Source organism: Notolepis coatsorum (genome assembly GCF_963971535.1).
Source record: "Notolepis coatsorum genome assembly, chromosome: 1".
NCBI classification, from domain to species: Eukaryota; Metazoa; Chordata; class Actinopteri; order Aulopiformes; family Paralepididae; genus Notolepis; species Notolepis coatsorum.
Genome location: NC_140165.1, coordinates 154,017,555 through 154,036,130, shown reverse-complemented (window position 1 = coordinate 154,036,130; position 18,576 = coordinate 154,017,555). Strand labels below are relative to the sequence as shown.

Here is an 18,576-nt window from a genome sequence, read left to right as displayed (position 1 = left end):
GTGCAACTAAATGTGCCGTTATTCTGTTACCTTTTTCATTATCATTCACTTGACAATAAACACACAACAGCAGAGCTTCATTGTCTGTCACCCAGTGCCGTGTGTGTCTGTATCAAATCCTCTTTGACCCTCAGATACCTGCCGCCTGTCCAAACCTACCAGAGTATGTGCCAGCCCCACAGATTGCCCCACTTCAGTGGATAAACCTGGGAGACTGCATGGCATATATCACACATGCTCTGCTCATGACAAACTATGTTACATACATCTCCTCCAGCATCTTGTATGATCAGGATCATAGTGAATCTATACTGTAATATCCCACCGCAGCCAAGATTCTGTCCCAGTCATCCCACAAAGAACCCTCAATGCTCAGAAATCAGAATCTATGTGGGATTTCACACAGGCAGCGGTATATAGTGTTTGTGTTTAAGCTTACATGGTTCCTTTCTGCCTCCTGTTATTACAGTCTGTCACGCTGACTCATCATCTCACTAGCTGTCATTATAATCATGATTAACAGTGTGGATACGTGGGGAGCCAGAGGTGCGGTGTGGGTGAACTCAGACAGCAGCCATAAAGAGCCAGAGCTGTTTGTCTTCTCGGGGGCCTGGTATGTTAAGAAGAGGCTTCGAGAACTAGCTCACCTCTGTCTGAAAACAGGAAAAAGAGGATTCCGGAAGCCAGGGGTGATAAAGCCCCCGTGGCAGAGGCCCGGCTGACAGTCAGGCTGACGGTCTGACACCAGGAGAGAGGGCTTGAGCAAACACAGTGGACCCCGCAGAAAGAGAGAGCGAGCTGTATTGACAACTAGGGATAGAGGCTATAGCAGGTCAAGGCAGCCTCACACAGCACAGGGGAAGTCCATGTGAAAGGCCACTGTGTGTTGCTGTGAGATTATACATCAGCCGGGGGACTGGATGACACACTGGATGACAATAACACATCCTCTCATACAGTCCTGGGACAAACCCTCAATAAGCACACAAACTATCTCTAATTCTATTAAACAAGAAAGAAACAGTAAACGCTTTGAAAACACACTGCGCTGAAGAATGCATGCTATTGATCTAGATTCTCAAGTGTATTCCACTGTCTTAACATGTATTTCCCGCTATTAATTATTTTACAAGAGCTTGTAAAAAGGGACACAGAAGACATATTTGACCGTGGCAGTGTTGAGATTGTAGTGAATATCAAAACAATAGACCCTCAGTATAGCTTCATGACTCCAGTCACTATATAGGGGCTGGTTCTGAGGAAGTGGCCAGGCCGGTCTGTCCGGAACGCTGAGCAATCCGTCAACCTCATTGCGGAAACATGCGTTTCTGCACAAGGTCATCTTTTCACAAACACCTCTCTCCCACTCCCAATACTCACCCACAATTAAAGGTGGAGTCAGTGATTTTGGAGAAAGATTGTTGTTTATCTGGATCCCCATTAGTTGTTACCAAGGCAACAACTACTCTTCCTGGGATCCTGGGGATCATTGATATTTTGTTAACACTACGTTAGCATGTGCCAGTATTACCATCCCTCTCGCTCCTACTGCCCTTTCCCTCATCTCCCCTCCCGCTCCCCATCCCCCTGTCCTGTGCATGAGAACAAACTGCTGATTGACTGGAATAGTGTTTGTTTCCTATTTACAGAGCCAGGGTTGTGTACGAACACAGGATATTTGTTTCCAGCTAGCAGACCGCAAGGAGATATTCACTGAATTCTATATTGGATTAGAATAACAGACTGCACCTTTAATCCAGAGTTGAGCTCATGTTATATTCCATATAATACTAACTATATTTGCTCTCAGTGCCTTTGAGATGCCTTTCACAATAGAACGATTTAGCAGAGGTGAAACCTGAACAACAGGCCTCGTGGAAGTGGTTGAGAGATAACACCAGGTCCTTGTTTCCACTGCCTCTGTGGTAATTAAGTAACTAACAGGCCAAGTATCCACAAAACCTTGTCCGTCTCAAAAGCGGCAGGATGATCCAGTCCTACATGGCCCCTGTCCCACACACCCAACTAGCCACAGCTTAAAATGGTTTCGGTTGCGCAATAGAGCCGTAATAAATACATTCTAATAACATTACATAAGTTCGCTTAAACAGACAGCTGTGACATCAAGCTGTATGGGACCGGGGATCAGCGGGGAACCGATTTCACTAGGCTGTCGCTGTACTCTGTTATTTTTTAAATAATTGAATTTGCCTGCATTCTGAAAAACATTAGGTTTATGAATCTTAGGTTGCATAAATTCACACAGGATTTTGTTGAAATGACTACCTAATGTTTAATTTGGCAGCTCTAAGGGAAATCCTTTGCTTTCCCACACTACCACAAAGGTCTTACCGAACACAAAAGACACCTAAAAATAGGATCCAAGGATGCATAGGAGGACTGGGCGCCAAACTGCTGGTTAGCGAGAACTCCTTGTCAAGAGGAGAGTAATCAGTCATTATGAAAACTATGTTCCTTCCTGCAGCATGTAAACAACAGACCTGACAGGAGGATTATTACAGAAGTTTAATATGGGAACATGTACAATCTTCTACTGATGACAAAGCAAAGACACATACTCAGACCTGTAATCCTAATCCACAGTGACAAACACAGACAAACGGAGGGGGAATGACAGATGTGTAGCCAAGACAGTTTCACGGAAGAGATTCACAATCATATGAAACAACTGAAATGAGGCCTTCCCTACGGAGTGGAGCGTTCATACAGACTACAACACCATGTGTGGATATAAATGTGTATCCTTAGCAGTTTTCTATGGATGATTCCGTCTTAAAAATGGACTGATGGATTGTGTTGATGCTGTTCAAACTACTGGAAATATAAGCATCTTGTTCTCAGTGTGATGCCTGCATCAAAACACTGTCTTTCACGCCACAGAGGAAGTGGTCCAGACAGTAATCAGAATGACAGCCTGTGTTGATCCTGCAGGGCCGATCTGGACACACTAACTGCTTGATTAAAAGTACTAAACACGGAACATCAATGTCTTTGTACTGATGGGAAATACATTCTAGATGATTCACACTGTTCCAAAAGTAGGAATCCAATGGCTAATGTATTAATAATCGATCCAATAAAGGAGAGACCTAGAATAGGTATTTTTAGCATTCCATCATTTGCAACTTGAGCATTGAAAAAGCCCCAATGAATGATAGCCTCGGTGTCGCCTCACTAATGGCCGTATATATATATCGAGAAACGTTGCACCTTTTTAAGGGGTGGGGGGCAGTAGAATACACCAAAGTGTGATGTTGTTAAAAGGTTAGTGCCACTTTATGGCTCCAGTAAATGGATTCTCCTCCCGACTGCATGGTCACTGGGGAGACAGGAGTCACAGGGAGGAGGGGGGGCTGGGGTGATATGGCAGACGCTAGACACTGCTGACCCCGGTGGCCTTTCATGTTTATCCTCAATTCATGAGAGACTAATGGAAATATGGGAGGGATGGATTTATCTGCAATCCACTTCACATGGACTCTGTGGCGACATTTGGGTCCTCAGCCCACAAAGAAGAGACATAAATCCCATCTGTACTGAAGAGGCTTATTATTCTATCCAGGCAGGGTTGATCTATCAGTACGCGGCTGCACTCACTTCCCTTCAACAGCATGTGTTTCTCTCCTTTTTTCCCCCTGAGCCATCAGGCTGAAAAGAACCAGGCGTGCAACTGTGGCATCCATAATGGGGGGGACGATCAACATGAAGAAGGAGGGACTGTGTGTGTTTTTTGGCAAACTGTCAGAGAGTGCTAGTGTTGGCTAAGCCAACCAAACATCATCACATCCTGGTTGGTTCTGAAGCATCTGCTGGAGTGGGGAGAGGCAAACCACATGGGCAGTGGATGCAGTTGGGGCCCACCAACGCTGGGCTTAGATCTGTTGTGCGGCAGCCTAAAATTAGTGCCAGTCGCTGTGCGGCGTAGGTCAGAACTCCTAGCGACCCTGCCCAGCACACCTACTAATCAAGTGTGTCGAAATAGCTCAGGGTGGTTAGAGCAGTGCTTGTAATGCTCTACACGAGACGGAATCAAAGGCAGAATAATTGCTCCAGTCTGTGACCTTAATATTGAACACACAAACATACATAAAATGTGCATGTGCAAGCATGGCCTATATGTAGACATAACCTATACCTAAATGACTCAAATGGAAGGGAGAAAAACCAACATAGTTTTACTTTGTCACTGAAAATAGATGATGTCACATCTCAACACTTGTGTCCCACTAACTAAATGTTGAAAATAAACTATGACTGATAACTAAATTTGGACACAAGTCTTCATTTTACAGATGTTTGTTTTCTCTGTATGACACAGTTGCGACTCATGACCGTCTTTCAGAATGGCGCTCGCCACCAACGCAGGAGATGCTGGGTTCGAGCCCAGCTCTTGGCGTTGCTACCAGCTTGGCTGGTCGTTCATACTAATACAATTGGCAGTATTAGGGGTGGGAAGCTGGTGGGTGGGGATCAGACGTTGTGGACAGCGACTCCTACAGGTCGGTTGGTGCGCCTGCGCAGTAGAATCAGGAAACGACGAGGGCGGCGTGTCCCTCCCACGCAGACCCTCGCTGCTGAGAGATCGCGCTGTGCAGGTGAAAAGATGCGACGGCTGCTTCCTCGAGTACCGGAGGGGACACGTGATGCAAGGCTTCGTCCACATTGCAGCCGACCTGTGGGAGGCATGGCCTAACAGTGTTCGAGACAGGGGAGGGTAGAATTGGACAATACGAAATTGGGGACGGGAGAAAAATAGAAAAATGGGGAGAAAAAGTAGATTAAAAAAAAAACTGTTGATATTTGAAGCTTCCTACTGTATATAATGAGTGTATGATCACATTTAGGTTAGCATCCATGTAGAATATATGTAAGCAGTGACGAGAAAAGCAAAATGACTTCCAGGAATGAGTGTATTCCCAAAATGTAGTGTGTCATGGAGGAAGCCTTCACCACAAAAACAATATTTTGCAGTTTTCAGTTGCACATGCAGCCAATGAAATGGTTGTGTACTGTGTACAAAAGCATTCATTTGCTTTTCAGCATAACCATTTAGTATCAAGTTTTTACAAACGTTGCTAGTGCTCTACTACTCTATTGATTGGCTGAGCCATTAATGGCCTAGCAGCGATTGGCTCTACAGCACAGAGTGGCTGCCAACAGTAGTTAGTTGGCATAGCATGGAACACGGCCCAGTTTTGACTGAAGAGCCATTCGATTTGTGAACTTCCCTCACTTTCACTCCAACTCCTTTGGTGAAAAAAAATCTTGACGCATCTCAAACCCGCCCTCTTTTCTTGATCCTCCAATCACAACAACTTTCGTTTTCAAGGAAAGCAAGAGTTGCAATTGGAGGATCGAGGAAGGAGTGCAGGGTTTGAGATAGGTCAATTGAAAACAACAACGGGAATGTTATGTAAATTTACTTAACTGAACTCTTTGGCTTAAGTTGTTCTAAAGCTTTTGAGTCACATTGACAGGGCTCATTGTGTACAAAGTGCAATCGCCTAAAGCAAACTCTGCTGACCGATGGCGACACAACAAGCTCCAGCACGGGTCAAGCTGTTAAGAGAGGTGAACTCATACGACACTTTACATTAGCCCCCCCCCCCCCCCCCACAGGCAGCTGAGACATTCCATAAACACTTGGCCTGCCAGCCAGCAGCACAGAGGGCCCTTTGAGTGGGACCTGGGAGGGGAGCTAAAGACCAGAGGACCAGAAGGGTGAGACACAGCACGAGGGAGGATTACTGAGCAGAGGGAGCCCTGCAAAGAAGGCCTGATGTCTCCTAAACATGTCAGATATGTTTCTACCATTAGGAACCATCTGCGTGTGTGTGCGAGCATGAGTGTAATAATAATAATAATAATAATAATAATAGATTCAATTTGTACCACACTTTATATTGTGAGAATCTCAAAGTGCTAGAAATGTGTAAATAGAAATGGGTCATATTGATACAAACTGCTCAAACCTTGGTTGAAGGAATTGTGTTGTGAGTGTAACATTGCTCCTTTAGAGTTTCTAATAAGAACAACTCAGCTATTCATCCTTATCCTCCCTGAGCAGCAAGTGCTTGCCTGGGCTGTTGTACTAAAGAGCTGGCACCTCCTCACCACTTTACCCAGTGCGTCACCAAGAAGGACAGGTGTCTCTCTCTCACACACAAACACACACCCCCCCCCCCCCCCCCCCCACACCAGTGGCGTAACTTTGTTCCTAGCGGTGGGGGGGACATTAGGGGGCGTGGTCAGTGACGTCGCAGGGGGGGGGGGGGGGTAGGGGGGGGCGCCCCCCCTTCCCCAAGTTTTTTTTCTAATACCAGGTGTGCAATACGCATTTTCCCAGGCGGTGGCGCCTCTTGTAAGAGGTGGTCATCGTGGAGCCAGGGCTAGTCCAGCTGCACGTCCGCTAATTTAATATAATGATACTAGTGAAATTTTTTTAACTCTGTCAAAATAAACGAGCTGCATAGGCATAATAAACTGTAAGCGACATATACATGTTTGCACTGTCTTTTTTCTATTATAAAGTGCCTCTCGAGACTCGGGTGCATAACACATAACAGATCAGTCATTTGATTGTAATGCAGGTGCTCGCATTATAAATCGAATGTATTATTATTATTATTATTATAATTAAATAAATAAAAATAGGGAAATGCAGTCATGCAAGCCATTCTGAAGGTGTGTTCACACCGAAACGTCATGATTACAGGCTGCCAATAAATTTGGAAAAACGTGGACATTGTTTCCCTATTTTTATGTATGATATCAGAGGTTACAGCACCCAGTGTCAAGTCTAGTGAGGTGAGCGCATTCTACTACTTTTTTCACTTATTATTATAACACATGAACAGATCAGTAGGGTGGGCATTTGATTTGCAAATGATTATGTCTTGCTGATGGACTCTGTAAACACGCATTGGTCATGTCTTATGAACCACGATTATTTTCAAGAGAAACAAACAGGAAACACACCTCGGCTCGGCTGACGACCCGAGCTATTATTATGCAAAGGCAAGTACTGTAGCGAGTGGGTACTTGGCCCGTGCAGGGCAAGAATGTGACCCCCATCTACTGCTCTTTGCATAATAATAGGACAGGTAGTCAGAGACTCAGCTCAGAGACAATCAGCAATTTTCTGTGTGTGGTCCTAGTGCTGGCTGCGCGGTCGCTGCGGTCGTCCGTTTATTATCCATGTATTTGTATTATCTTTGGACGGAAAAACGTGGGGGGTACAATAACTGCATTCTGAAAACATGCCGGGGACACTTTCTGATGTCCCCGGCCTAAGTTACGCCCCTGCCCCACACACACACACACACTACTCACCACTTTACCCAGTGCGCCACCAAGAAGGACAGGTGTCTCTCTCTCTCACACACAAACACACACACCCCCCACACACACACACTACTCACCACTTTACCCAGTGCGCCACCAAGAAGGACAGGTGTCTCTCTCTCTCACACACAAACACACACACCCCCCACACACACACACACACACACTACTCACCACTTTACCCAGTGCGCCACCAAGAAGGACAGGTGTCTCTCTCTCTCACACACAAACACACACACCCCCCACACACACACACACACACTACTCACCACTTTACCCAGTGCGCCACCAAGAAGGACAGGTGTGTCTCTCTCTCACACACAAACACACATCCATGTATTTGTATTATCTTTGGACGGAAAAACGTGGGGGGTACAATAACTGCATTCTGAAAACATGCCGGGGACACTTTCTGATGTCCCCGGCCTAAGTTACGCCCCTGCCCCACACACACACACACACTACTCACCACTTTACCCAGTGCGCCACCAAGAAGGACAGGTGTCTCTCTCTCTCACACACAAACACACACACCCCCCCCACACACACACTACTCACCACTTTACCCAGTGCGCCACCAAGAACAACAGGTGTCTCTCTCTCACAAAATACACACACACGTTTTTGCTACATGGTAAGGACCCCTGACTGGGAGGGTACTATTGGGGACCCCACTTTTCTTTTTTTTTATCCACTTTTTCTCCCATTTCTATATTTTCTCCCATCCCAATTTCGTATCATCCAATTCAACCCTCCCCTGTCACGAACGCTGTTTCTTGCCTCCCACAAGCCGGCTGCAATGTGGACTAAGTCATACATAGCACAAGTCCCCTCCGGTACTTGAGGTAACAGCAGTCGCATCTTTTCACCTGCGCAGCTCGATCTCTCAGTGGCGAGGAGTAACGCGTGGGAGGCTCACGCTGCCCCCGACACTTCCTGATTCTACTGCGCAGGCGCACAAACCGACCTGTAGGAGTCGCTGTCCACAACGCCCGATCCCCACCCATCAGTTTCCCACCCCCTAATACGGCCAATGTGTATTAGTATGAACGACCAGCTAAACTGAAAGCAAATGTGGAGCGCTGGGCTCGAACAGGCAAGCCCAGCGTCTCCAGATTTCGTGCCGAGCGCCTTGCCCACTACGCCACAATGTATTGCAAAAAACTAAATATTATTCCTCTTCTTGTACAATGCTCTTGCAAAAAATAAAACAACTTACAAATTGAAGGTTATAAAACAAAAAGCAAACATAATGTATACTATACATCAGGAGTGCAAGAGTCCTTTCACTTTGAAAGGAGCTGAGCGGTTTAAATAATAATAAATAAAAGAAGAAAACACAAACTAAGTGTTAACAGGCCATGGAGGTGTAGCATAACATAAACATAACTACCCAACTATCAATTATAAAAATTGTTTTAGTTGTTGATTAGTTGTTGCAGCCCTAGACACACACTCAAGCAAATGCTCTTGGTGGGCACTTCAGAGAAGCTGCAAGTGGCGCGCGCGCACACACACACGCACGCACACACACACACACACACACACACACACACACCCCGGGGATAGTGTCAAAGTCTGAGACCTACAAGGAGATGGTGGAGACCTACAAGTTCCTGGGAGTACACTGAACAGTGGACTGGACTGGTCGGACAACACAAGGCCCTCTACAGGAAGGGACAGAGCAGACTGTTCTTCCTGAGGAGACTCAGGTCTTTCAACGTGTGCAGTCGGCTACTGCAGATGTTTTACCCGTCTGAGGTTGCCAATGTCCTCTTCATTGCAGTTGTATGCTGGGGGCGGGGGGGGGTAACGTCAACCCAAGAGACACTAACAAACTGGTGAGGAAGGCTGGCTCCATACTAGGAGTTGAATTGGTCAAACTAGAGGTGGTGGCCGAGAGGAGGACGAGGAAAAAGACGGACGCTATACTGGAAAACCCCTCCCACCCCCTCTATGAAGAGCTAGCCAGGATGAGGAGCCCGTTCAGCCATAGACTTATCCCCCCACGACGCACCACAAACCGCATCGGCCGGTCTTTCGTGCCAGTACGCATCAAGCTCCACAACCATGGGCACGGACTGCTGCCAACTGCTGGAGAGCTAACGGCAGATGAACTTGAGAACTGTTAGGACTATCTCCTAATAAACACTGCACAGACTCTGGTGCAGTGTGTTACTACGGTTTGGAGTTGGACCATGTATAGTATTATACCATCATCACTATTACTACTGTCTGATTGAATCCTGCCACTCACTGCTGTTCACTACTACTACTACTATTATCAATATTATCATTACTACTTGTGTAACGGAGGTACCGTGAGTAAATCCACAGTCACGATGGACTTAAAACCTGTTCCACTCGACGGGGTCGGTACCGACCCCTTTTGACATTATGACCATATAGGCATATTTTTATGAATGATGAAAATAATTTGTGATTTTAAAATCAACCATTTTCAAGTATTAACATCACTACTATGTCACAAATGCATGTAGAATGTAAAACGTTAGGTTGGCAATAGGTTAAAAGTGTACATCGTTTTAAGTTTTCGATATGCAATCGCCTATCTGACCCGGAACCGGAAATGGAAATGTTGAACCATGGGAATTGTAGTTTTTTGCGGCCATTTTGTAGAGGAGATTCATAGCTATCGGCCAGCGTTGAAATTTCTCCGATCTACAATTCCTGTCACATACTATGGTGGTTCAAAGTTCAGCGTTCTGAATGAATCATATCAATAATTGTTATGATTCGCGATAATAAGCTACAAAAGGTAACGTTTTTGACAAATATTGAAACGCAGTCAGTTTCTCCTCACTATTGTTACCATGTAGGAACAGTTAGATCTGAAATTAGTTTCAAAATGGTTACACTGTGGGGGAAATAAAAAGTACAGTCGATTACAGTAAATATCAGTATCTGTTATTATGCACGCCTGGTGATACTATATCCAAATTGAACTCGGCCATTTGAAAGATACTATATATATATATAAATGTGCGAATTGGCTATAATAAGGTAATGTATAAGCATATATTCTATAATAATATTTCAAATTGCATTGGTCCGGATGGGAGAATTCAGTACTGTATATACAGAACCTTCAGTTTTATCATCTTCCCTTTATTAATTTCCTTAGATCTTTTGTACACATGATCTCAAGAGGATACTGAATGAGTTCAGTGGTAGTTTTTTAAGTCTGGTCATTTTTATCATGGTGTTATTCACTGTCAAAGATGAAAAGAAAAATCATAATTCATATTTTCCTTTGTTTCATCACAATTTAAGCAAGCCTAGTAATAGACACACTATTTCTGACACTGAGAATACATTCACTGAGGTCCATAGATATACCTAGATACCAAGAATATGCAAATAGCCCTTGTAGAAGTGGAGCAATATTCCATTTACCTAGGTATACATTTTATGCAGATTTTCACCTGGGGTGGAACAGGTTAAAGTGTTGTGAAGTGACTGTGGACGTTAGTGGTACTGCAAGTTAAACTCACTCCCCCTTAACACATTGCCCGCCGGGGGTTATGCCCATCTCATACCCCTCTCTGCCAGCGCTGTAAGTCTATGGAGATGTTTACCTTCTTTGCAGGGCTATAACTTTTTAAATTGTATTGCTATATTGACATTACTATGGCCCATTCAACATCGATTATCTATCGTTCAGGATGTGGGAACGTTATACTTTTTCATTCATACATTGTTGTGTTAATACCTTCTAGAATATAAGTATGTTTTTAATCTTTTCTGCTGTAATTCCAAAAACGCTAGTTATAGGCTCAAACGCATTATATAGATTATCGATTGCCGTTTCCCCCCCATACACGCTACACCAAAAAACTCAAATGTATATGATCAGTATACATTATGCCTCATCATGCGCGGAGGAAAGGGGGGGGGGGGGGGGTCGTTTATAATTCCCCGATCATCAGTAAATGCTTTATGTAGGTTGGGTGGATATATTGATCAGATGGTTTGCAAACAAGGAAACGCACAATCGGGTTGAAAATAACGTTATATTCCTCTTACCGTGGGCCAATGAGACTGGCGGTGAAAGATCCCAAGTATACGACGCCGATCGCCTAGGTCCATTTCCGGTTTGTATGTCGCAATAAACGCCGAAATCATATAGATTATTACGTTTAGAAAGCGATCCATTATGTACATAGTGTCTGTCGGGAGTCCCGCAACGAGATGTGACTGCCGGATGAGTTTCATCGATGCACTGATGGGCACATCCTGTTGGCGAGTGTAACTCGCCCGACCATCCACCAGGCGGCGGTATTGAGCCATCGTTGCAGTCACCTATAGGGTCCAGCTGCAGCATATATGGTGTATATATGAATTATGACTGCCATGGCGAAAGAATTAAATATTGATCTCAAAAACGCTGTACAGCGATCCTGGCGGTCAACGCATGGCGGCCAATAACGCTGGAAAGCGATTTTGGCGACCAATGTGTTAAAAGGCATACAGACACGTTACCAAGAAGTGAATTCACCTCTTGGTATAGTGGTCTGCGATGTCGCCCGCGGTGCGGGAGACCGGGGTTCGAGACTCACTCGGGGCAATCCCTTAACAGGGGTCGAACTCTAACACAATGCAGAGATGGCAATACGAGACAGGCTACAGTGGTGCCGATAGACCCGGATGCCCTGGGTGGAGTGAGTTTAGGGGGGTGAGTGTAACGGAGGTACCGCGAGTAAATCCAGCGTCACGATGGACTTCAAGTGTTGTGAAGTGACTGTGGACGTTAGCGGTACTGCAAGTTAAACTCACTCCCCCTTAAAAAGGCATACAGACGCAGAGATGGCAATACGAGACGGGCTACACACTTGCACTTTGTTCTATATTCTATTATTATTACTACCTATCCTACCTGTAATCCCCCTCCCTGCTGCTGACATGACTTGAATTTCCCCAAGAGGATTAATAAAGGAACACTTGACTTGAAAAATAAGTGCACACGCACACACACACACACACACACACACACACGCACACACACACACACACACACACACACACACACACACAGAGACACGTTGTTGCCCTTGAGGGCTGGGAGCACTTCCTCTGTAGGTCTACTACATTTTAGTCAAGGAAAGGGAGAGGCTAAAATTCTTTAGTTTCCTTAACCACAAAACCTCAGATGTTGATATCCAGGTACAATGATTAGCCTTGTCTGGGCTTCCTTAGGGGGCCTAAAATATTCACATGTCTGCCATTAACTAGGGGTGTGGGGGCCAGCCTGGCACCTATCTGACTCCTGCTGAGGCAGCAAAAATCCTGCCTACCTACCGCTGGCCTGAGGCCAGACATTCAGACAGACTTCATCACCTTTCAGACAAGACACTTTCCATTAATGTCAAAGCCATGGGTCAAACCCATTTCAGATGGACCTGTCTGCCTAATACCTACAGGCTGTGCCAGGTCCCACATATGCTGCCTGAGACAGGCTCAGCAAAAATGCATTAAAAATGAAATGGTTCCTATTTTTTGCATAAGGGATTATGATTAAACTAATGGGAGTCTTATCATTTCACCTTCAGTTGACTTGGTGTTCTGTAGCCTCTGCCACTCAAAATAATACATTAACCATGAGGCCGTGTGTCTACTACTCAGCCAGTCTCTCCCTTTACACACAGCAAAAAGCTGGCCACAGGCATGTCAGAATCCTGATGATAATTAATTATGGCAAAACAGGCCCATCAGAGAGCTGGCCTCCTTAAAGGCCCACAGCTAATCAGAAGCTCTGTTCACAGCTAAGTTTGGCCTAGATAAGCAGAAAGCAAAAGGCAGCAGAAACTTTCCTATTCATAGAAAAATAGGTCCCTGAGATGTGTCAATTTTAGACTGGCTGTTTTCCCAAGATTACAAGGAGAGGGGAGGTAGTGGCTTGGTGAAGGACAGTACAAGCAGTGTTTTATTTATGTCAGTCAGTATTTGTGGCAATCTAATGCCAAGTCTGTCCTTCCTCCTTGGGCACAGGCAGACCCCGTCACTACGCCAAGCATGAAAACACTGGAGGCCTGTGTTGGGACACCATGTTGATGCCTTACTGTCTATTTATTACATCACTTTTCAAATTGTAATCTAAATATACTATAAACATACACTACAGGAGTCTACAGCCTAATTTAGGCAGAGGCTAACCAAGTATACTCTGTATAAAGCTGACTTTAACAGTTGAAAAATGCTTACGTCTTACAGAACTCCTTTATAACAGTGACATCATGCTAGGTTTAATTGGCTGGTTTAATGGATTTCAGTGCATGCTGCTGCAACGTTTTATGATGAAAACATAAACAAAAAACGTTCCCACTGCTCCCTTGAAGTCACTGGCCACAACAGAGAACAGTTTATTGTAATTATTGCCTCAAAACCACCCCTTGTTCAAGCCCTGATCCAGCAATGCTCACAGTAAAGTTATTATGGAATCAAAAATAATTCCAGATTCCTGGTAATCAACAAAGGCATCATGGTTAACTTCACGTGAGGCAGCAGTGCCATTACCTCAGTAAAATGTCCTCTTTTGGACAATCACATCATGAATATTAATAGTAGAATTTAAATACCACAGGGTAAATAGATTCATTTAAAATTAATTAAATGAAGACAAAGATTTCCAATGATCATATTCACACGACAGACATTTTGCTCAAGTCATTCTTTACCACCATCAAAGAAATCCCAACCTGAGCATGACATAAGAGCAAAATGGCTGCCGTGTGAATATGGTCCATGATAAACTGTTCTAGTAACATGTACCTTTGACCACAAACAGACTATTCATATACATTGATTCTTAAGGTGCTATGAGTGGTATTTTCTATATCAGCCATCACTGATATAGAGTGTTTGGTCAGTGGGTCTCCCAGTCCCTCCACTCTGCAGTAAACAGAAAATAAATCTTATGGTATCCCGTTCCCACTTCATCCAATCAGGAGAGAGAACTCCACACTGCATAAATGGTCTTACAAAAATAAGAGATAAAAGCAAATATGTGCTTGAAACAAGTAAAATAATCTGCCAGCTAATTTGTCTCGACAAGATTTGTAAAAATCTAGACAAAAATATCTAGGGTTCTCACTCCTGATTGGATAAAGTAAGAAGGGATGCCAGAAAATATGTTACTGAACAAATACTCTATATCAGTGATGGCTGTCGGAATGTAGAGCTATTAAACAAAAATTTTAACAAAAGAAATACCACTTACAAATTAAGCTCTTTTTCTTTTGGAAAGATTTAAGAAGTTTCATGAAGCTGCAGGAGTAAAGGAAATATCACAACAGGGTACTTTTGGCTTATGTTTAAAGACAATTGTCATAAAGCAGACACACTATAAACCTTAGCACTCAATTCCGATGTATTGCTCAGATCTGGTTTATATGTTTGGCTGTTCACACTTGTTTTTGGCCAATATCAGATTCCAGTGTGAACTGGTCACTCTCCTGAACTGACTTCCATGTGCAAATAAACAATAACTAAGATGGATGTAAACATGGAGGACACTGAAGTCACCGTTTATGGTTTAATTTACAAGTTGATGTACAGCTAATTCGTGAGCAGATAATAATGGTGGCAAGGAGGAGAGCAATTTCTTCTTTCAATATGCTTTCAAACACAGACTGGTTATGATACGTCCCCTCAAGTTTTGCTTACAGTACAGAAGTATCACCCTAAATACTTATCAGGTAAATACCTCACTGTCCCTCCCCTGATCACCTCCATCATAGCTGTCTCTGTCTGCCTGTCTTCCATGTTTGTATTCACTGAGTGACTCCCGCCAGTGCAGAGAGTGATGTAAAAGTCACATGAATTCCGATTGTTCAGACTGAGGTCGCATAGCAAAAATTCAGACTAATTTAGGACCACATATGAAAGTGGCCCAAATCAGAATTGAAAAGTTCAGATTCCATGTGATTTGTGCTGTAGTGTTCACACAGTTATGAAAAAACAGATCCGAGTCACATATGAGCAAAAAAGTAAATAAATCTGATTGCATGCAGTCTGAATGTAGCCTCTATCATCAGAGCGATGCAGTGGCTTACTCTTCATGCCGATTATATCATGGACTATGTGCTTGTTCATAGCATGCTTTGTGTCAAGAGCTTTGCACTCAATCACCTTATATAACAGCCTATTCTGATCATCTGCTCATCTCTCCACAGGGGAGGGATAACCCTTTTTGGTAGGCTACAGTAAGAGCAGACTATTTTCTGCTCCTATTCTACCCAGATATAGTATCCCTATCCTGCTGGTTTGAAAATGATACGATAGTCATGATGAAATACAGAAAAATCCATGCCCTGCTATGAAAGCAGTAACAGCACATTGACTGATAAATTATTTAATAATGGAGGAACCCTCGCTCCCTCCTCTTTCCATGTCCTTGGCAGCAGCACCTATGGTTGCAGAGGCCACCCTTCTTATCCCACTTAACATTGTTACATTGTTGCAGTGTCAATAGGCATTCAGGATGACTGATTCCTCTATTGTGTTCACGTATAACAACAGGAAACACTGATGCCTGAAATTCTGATGGGAAGCCATGTGACACACTTTGAGCCCTGCATCGTCTTTTTAGTAGTAGAGTTGTCAGCCTCGCCAAACAAACAGCTTCCCTAAATTTATCACGCTACACAAACCCCTTTAAGTTAATTACCCGGAGCCGACAACGACAACACTGATGTGCGCTGACACAAAAACACTCTGGGTTGAACAGGGTAGAGTGGCTGGAAGCCTGAGGGCACCCGCTGTTTCAATCAGAGCATCTCCATAAAGAGTACTACAGCACTCGCAGGGCAAAGAGCGGGGGGGGGGGGGGGGGGGGGGGGGGGGGGGGGGGGGTAAAGAAAACGATGTCCTCAAAGAACTCTAAACCCACTGGCTCAGTGGGAGTTTTTTTAGTGCATTAAAAGTGCTTAATAATCCTGCAGGAAACATTTTAAGAGATTTATAATATTACGACAAAATAATAAATATTAAAGAGATTCATTAAAGAGATTGCGGGTGCATTTAACACATTAACTGCCATTTAGTCTGGATCAAGGTCAGCTGGGGCAAGTGAGCACAGACATATCTCATACTAACATTAGACGAGAGGGTGAATAGAGTGAGCCTTTAGTGTGCTTTTAAACTACAGTATGTGTGTTTTCATATCTCTACTTTGGTGTCTTTAATCCTGAAAATGAAAGTGAAAACCATCCTGAATCTCTTATGAAGACATATTTTGCATTTTAGACCTACCCAAATCTCCTTGGACACTGTTGTCATGTGAGGTCCTACTGGAGGTAGTGGAGTCTCCATCACTGGGCCAGATCTGGCCCGATTTACGCACCCCGATGATGGAGGCCTCAGACACCACCACCTGCTGCTTCAGCCGTTTCTGAGACAGGGGCGTGGGGGGGCTGCTGCTGTCATAGGACTGCTGAGAATGCTGGGAGGGCGAGCGGCTTTTCTCCCTGTACATCTGGTAGGCAGTGGGACTGGGAGATACATGGCTGGACTGGCCAGAGGAGAAGTCCTCCTCGCTGGAAGTAAGGTTCTCATTAGAGCTGCAGTCTGGCGTGTAGCCACCTCCCATATCGTCAAAGCCACTGGGCGAGTAAGAGCGCCTTGGCCAGGTCAGGTGCGAATCCTCCTCTACACTGTGATCCCTAATGTGGATGACTCTGGCTTCCCCGTCAACCATCATTCCCCCAACATAAACACTGGTGTAGGGCTGAGGCTCAGGCCTCCCCCCACTGGAACGGATGACACTGTCTTTAAGGAAGCGGGGATTGATCTCCAAATCATCATACAACCCGTTGTAGCTGCAGCTGCCCTCAGAGGATCTGCCCCTGTGGATGGACTTGCTGATGTCCCCCAGCAGGGCAGCTGAAAGGTTCCCCGGGAGCGAGTGCAGGGACCTCTTGCGCTCCATCTGCATGGCCTGGCACCCAAGGGTGCTGATCTTGTCCGAGACCTCCCTGTCGTTGACTTTCACCAGCCCTTTCTCGTGATGGTACTCCATGTTGACGTAGAAGGGTCTCTCCGGACCTGCCATCATCACTGACATCCCTCTCCCATCTCCAGCCGTTTGAGAGTTTGCTCTCTTGATGCGCTCGAAGTTGGACCTCAGAGCTGCCACTGAGCCCATGCCCACTGGGAAATCGGGTAGCTCCGTCTCCTGTCTGACGGGTGAGACCCCACCCCTCTGTTTGGATGGAGACACACCGTCCACCTTTCCCCCTGGAGGTTGTTTGCACCTTGCTGTCTCGCCCACTATCTGCTGCTCTTCTGCTGGTGCCTCAGGAGGCACGTTTGACCTCTGGTTGTCTGAGCCACCCGACTGGTTTCCTGCAGTCACCTGGGAGAGCCTCCTGAAACCCCATTTCTGTCCATCATAAGTCTTTCTCTCCTTGGCCAGCAGAGTTTGAAGGTAAATCATCCGAAAGCGCTCCTTGTTCACTTCCTTCTCAAAGTGCCTGATAGACGTCTTACATTTGTCAAGCTCCTGTTCAATGTCCCCCAATGAGTTCAGCTCCATGCCAGGAGGATCTGACTCAGGAAACTGGGCTTTCCATGCTTCCACAAAGCCCACCGGTTCAACCATTGTTGTTGTTATTCTGAGTATCTAATCAACTGATATTACAATCAAATAATTTTCTAAAGTAAGACTTGAATATAAATGTATACTCTTGCCTTTCATTATTTATATATATATGGTTCTAATAATTATCGTGAAGCGTTGTTTCAGACAAAAAAGATCTGCTCGAATAGGAGAATTTGTAATTCTTTAGCTAAATATATTATCTCTCTGCTTTGTTTATACGACTTTAATAACAACCATAAATCCATTAGAGAATGCAGTTCTAGCGCATGTTCAGAAGATCCATAGACGAGGTCCAAGAAAACAAAACTTATCCTTCTCTCTTTCGGTATTCCCCACTCTTCACCGTTGCAGTTGTATCCACTCGTGGTCCCATGTCTTCTTCTGTGTGTCTTGATGTGGGAATGACTGCCACTGATATTGTGCCTCTCAGGGTTGGTGCATAAAGGGGAGGGGCTATGTGGATGTGATTGAAGCTACTCAAAACAATATCTAACGACAACTCTGGATACAGAGCTGGAGAGAGATTTGACTACACACCGTAGTCAACGAAACGAGCTTGCTTGCTATTGCAAATAAACTAGATAAATGAATGA

The 18,576-nt window shown here is 44.7% G+C and overlaps 1 protein-coding gene across 2 annotated transcripts in view; it reads right to left on the bottom strand.

Annotated features, from left to right (window-relative positions):
* Window positions 1-18,351, bottom strand: part of LOC311244942 (breakpoint cluster region protein) — a 66,264-nt gene extending 47,913 nt beyond the window's left edge. For both annotated transcript variants that reach the window (XM_084334651.1, XM_084334652.1), the window contains exon 1: window positions 16,636-18,351. In XM_084334651.1, coding sequence (XP_084190777.1) covers window positions 16,636-17,983 — 1,348 coding nt within the window. In that variant the 5' untranslated portion in view covers window positions 17,984-18,351. The remainder of the gene's footprint in view (window positions 1-16,635) is intronic.
* Window positions 18,352-18,576: the final 225 nt, after the last annotated feature.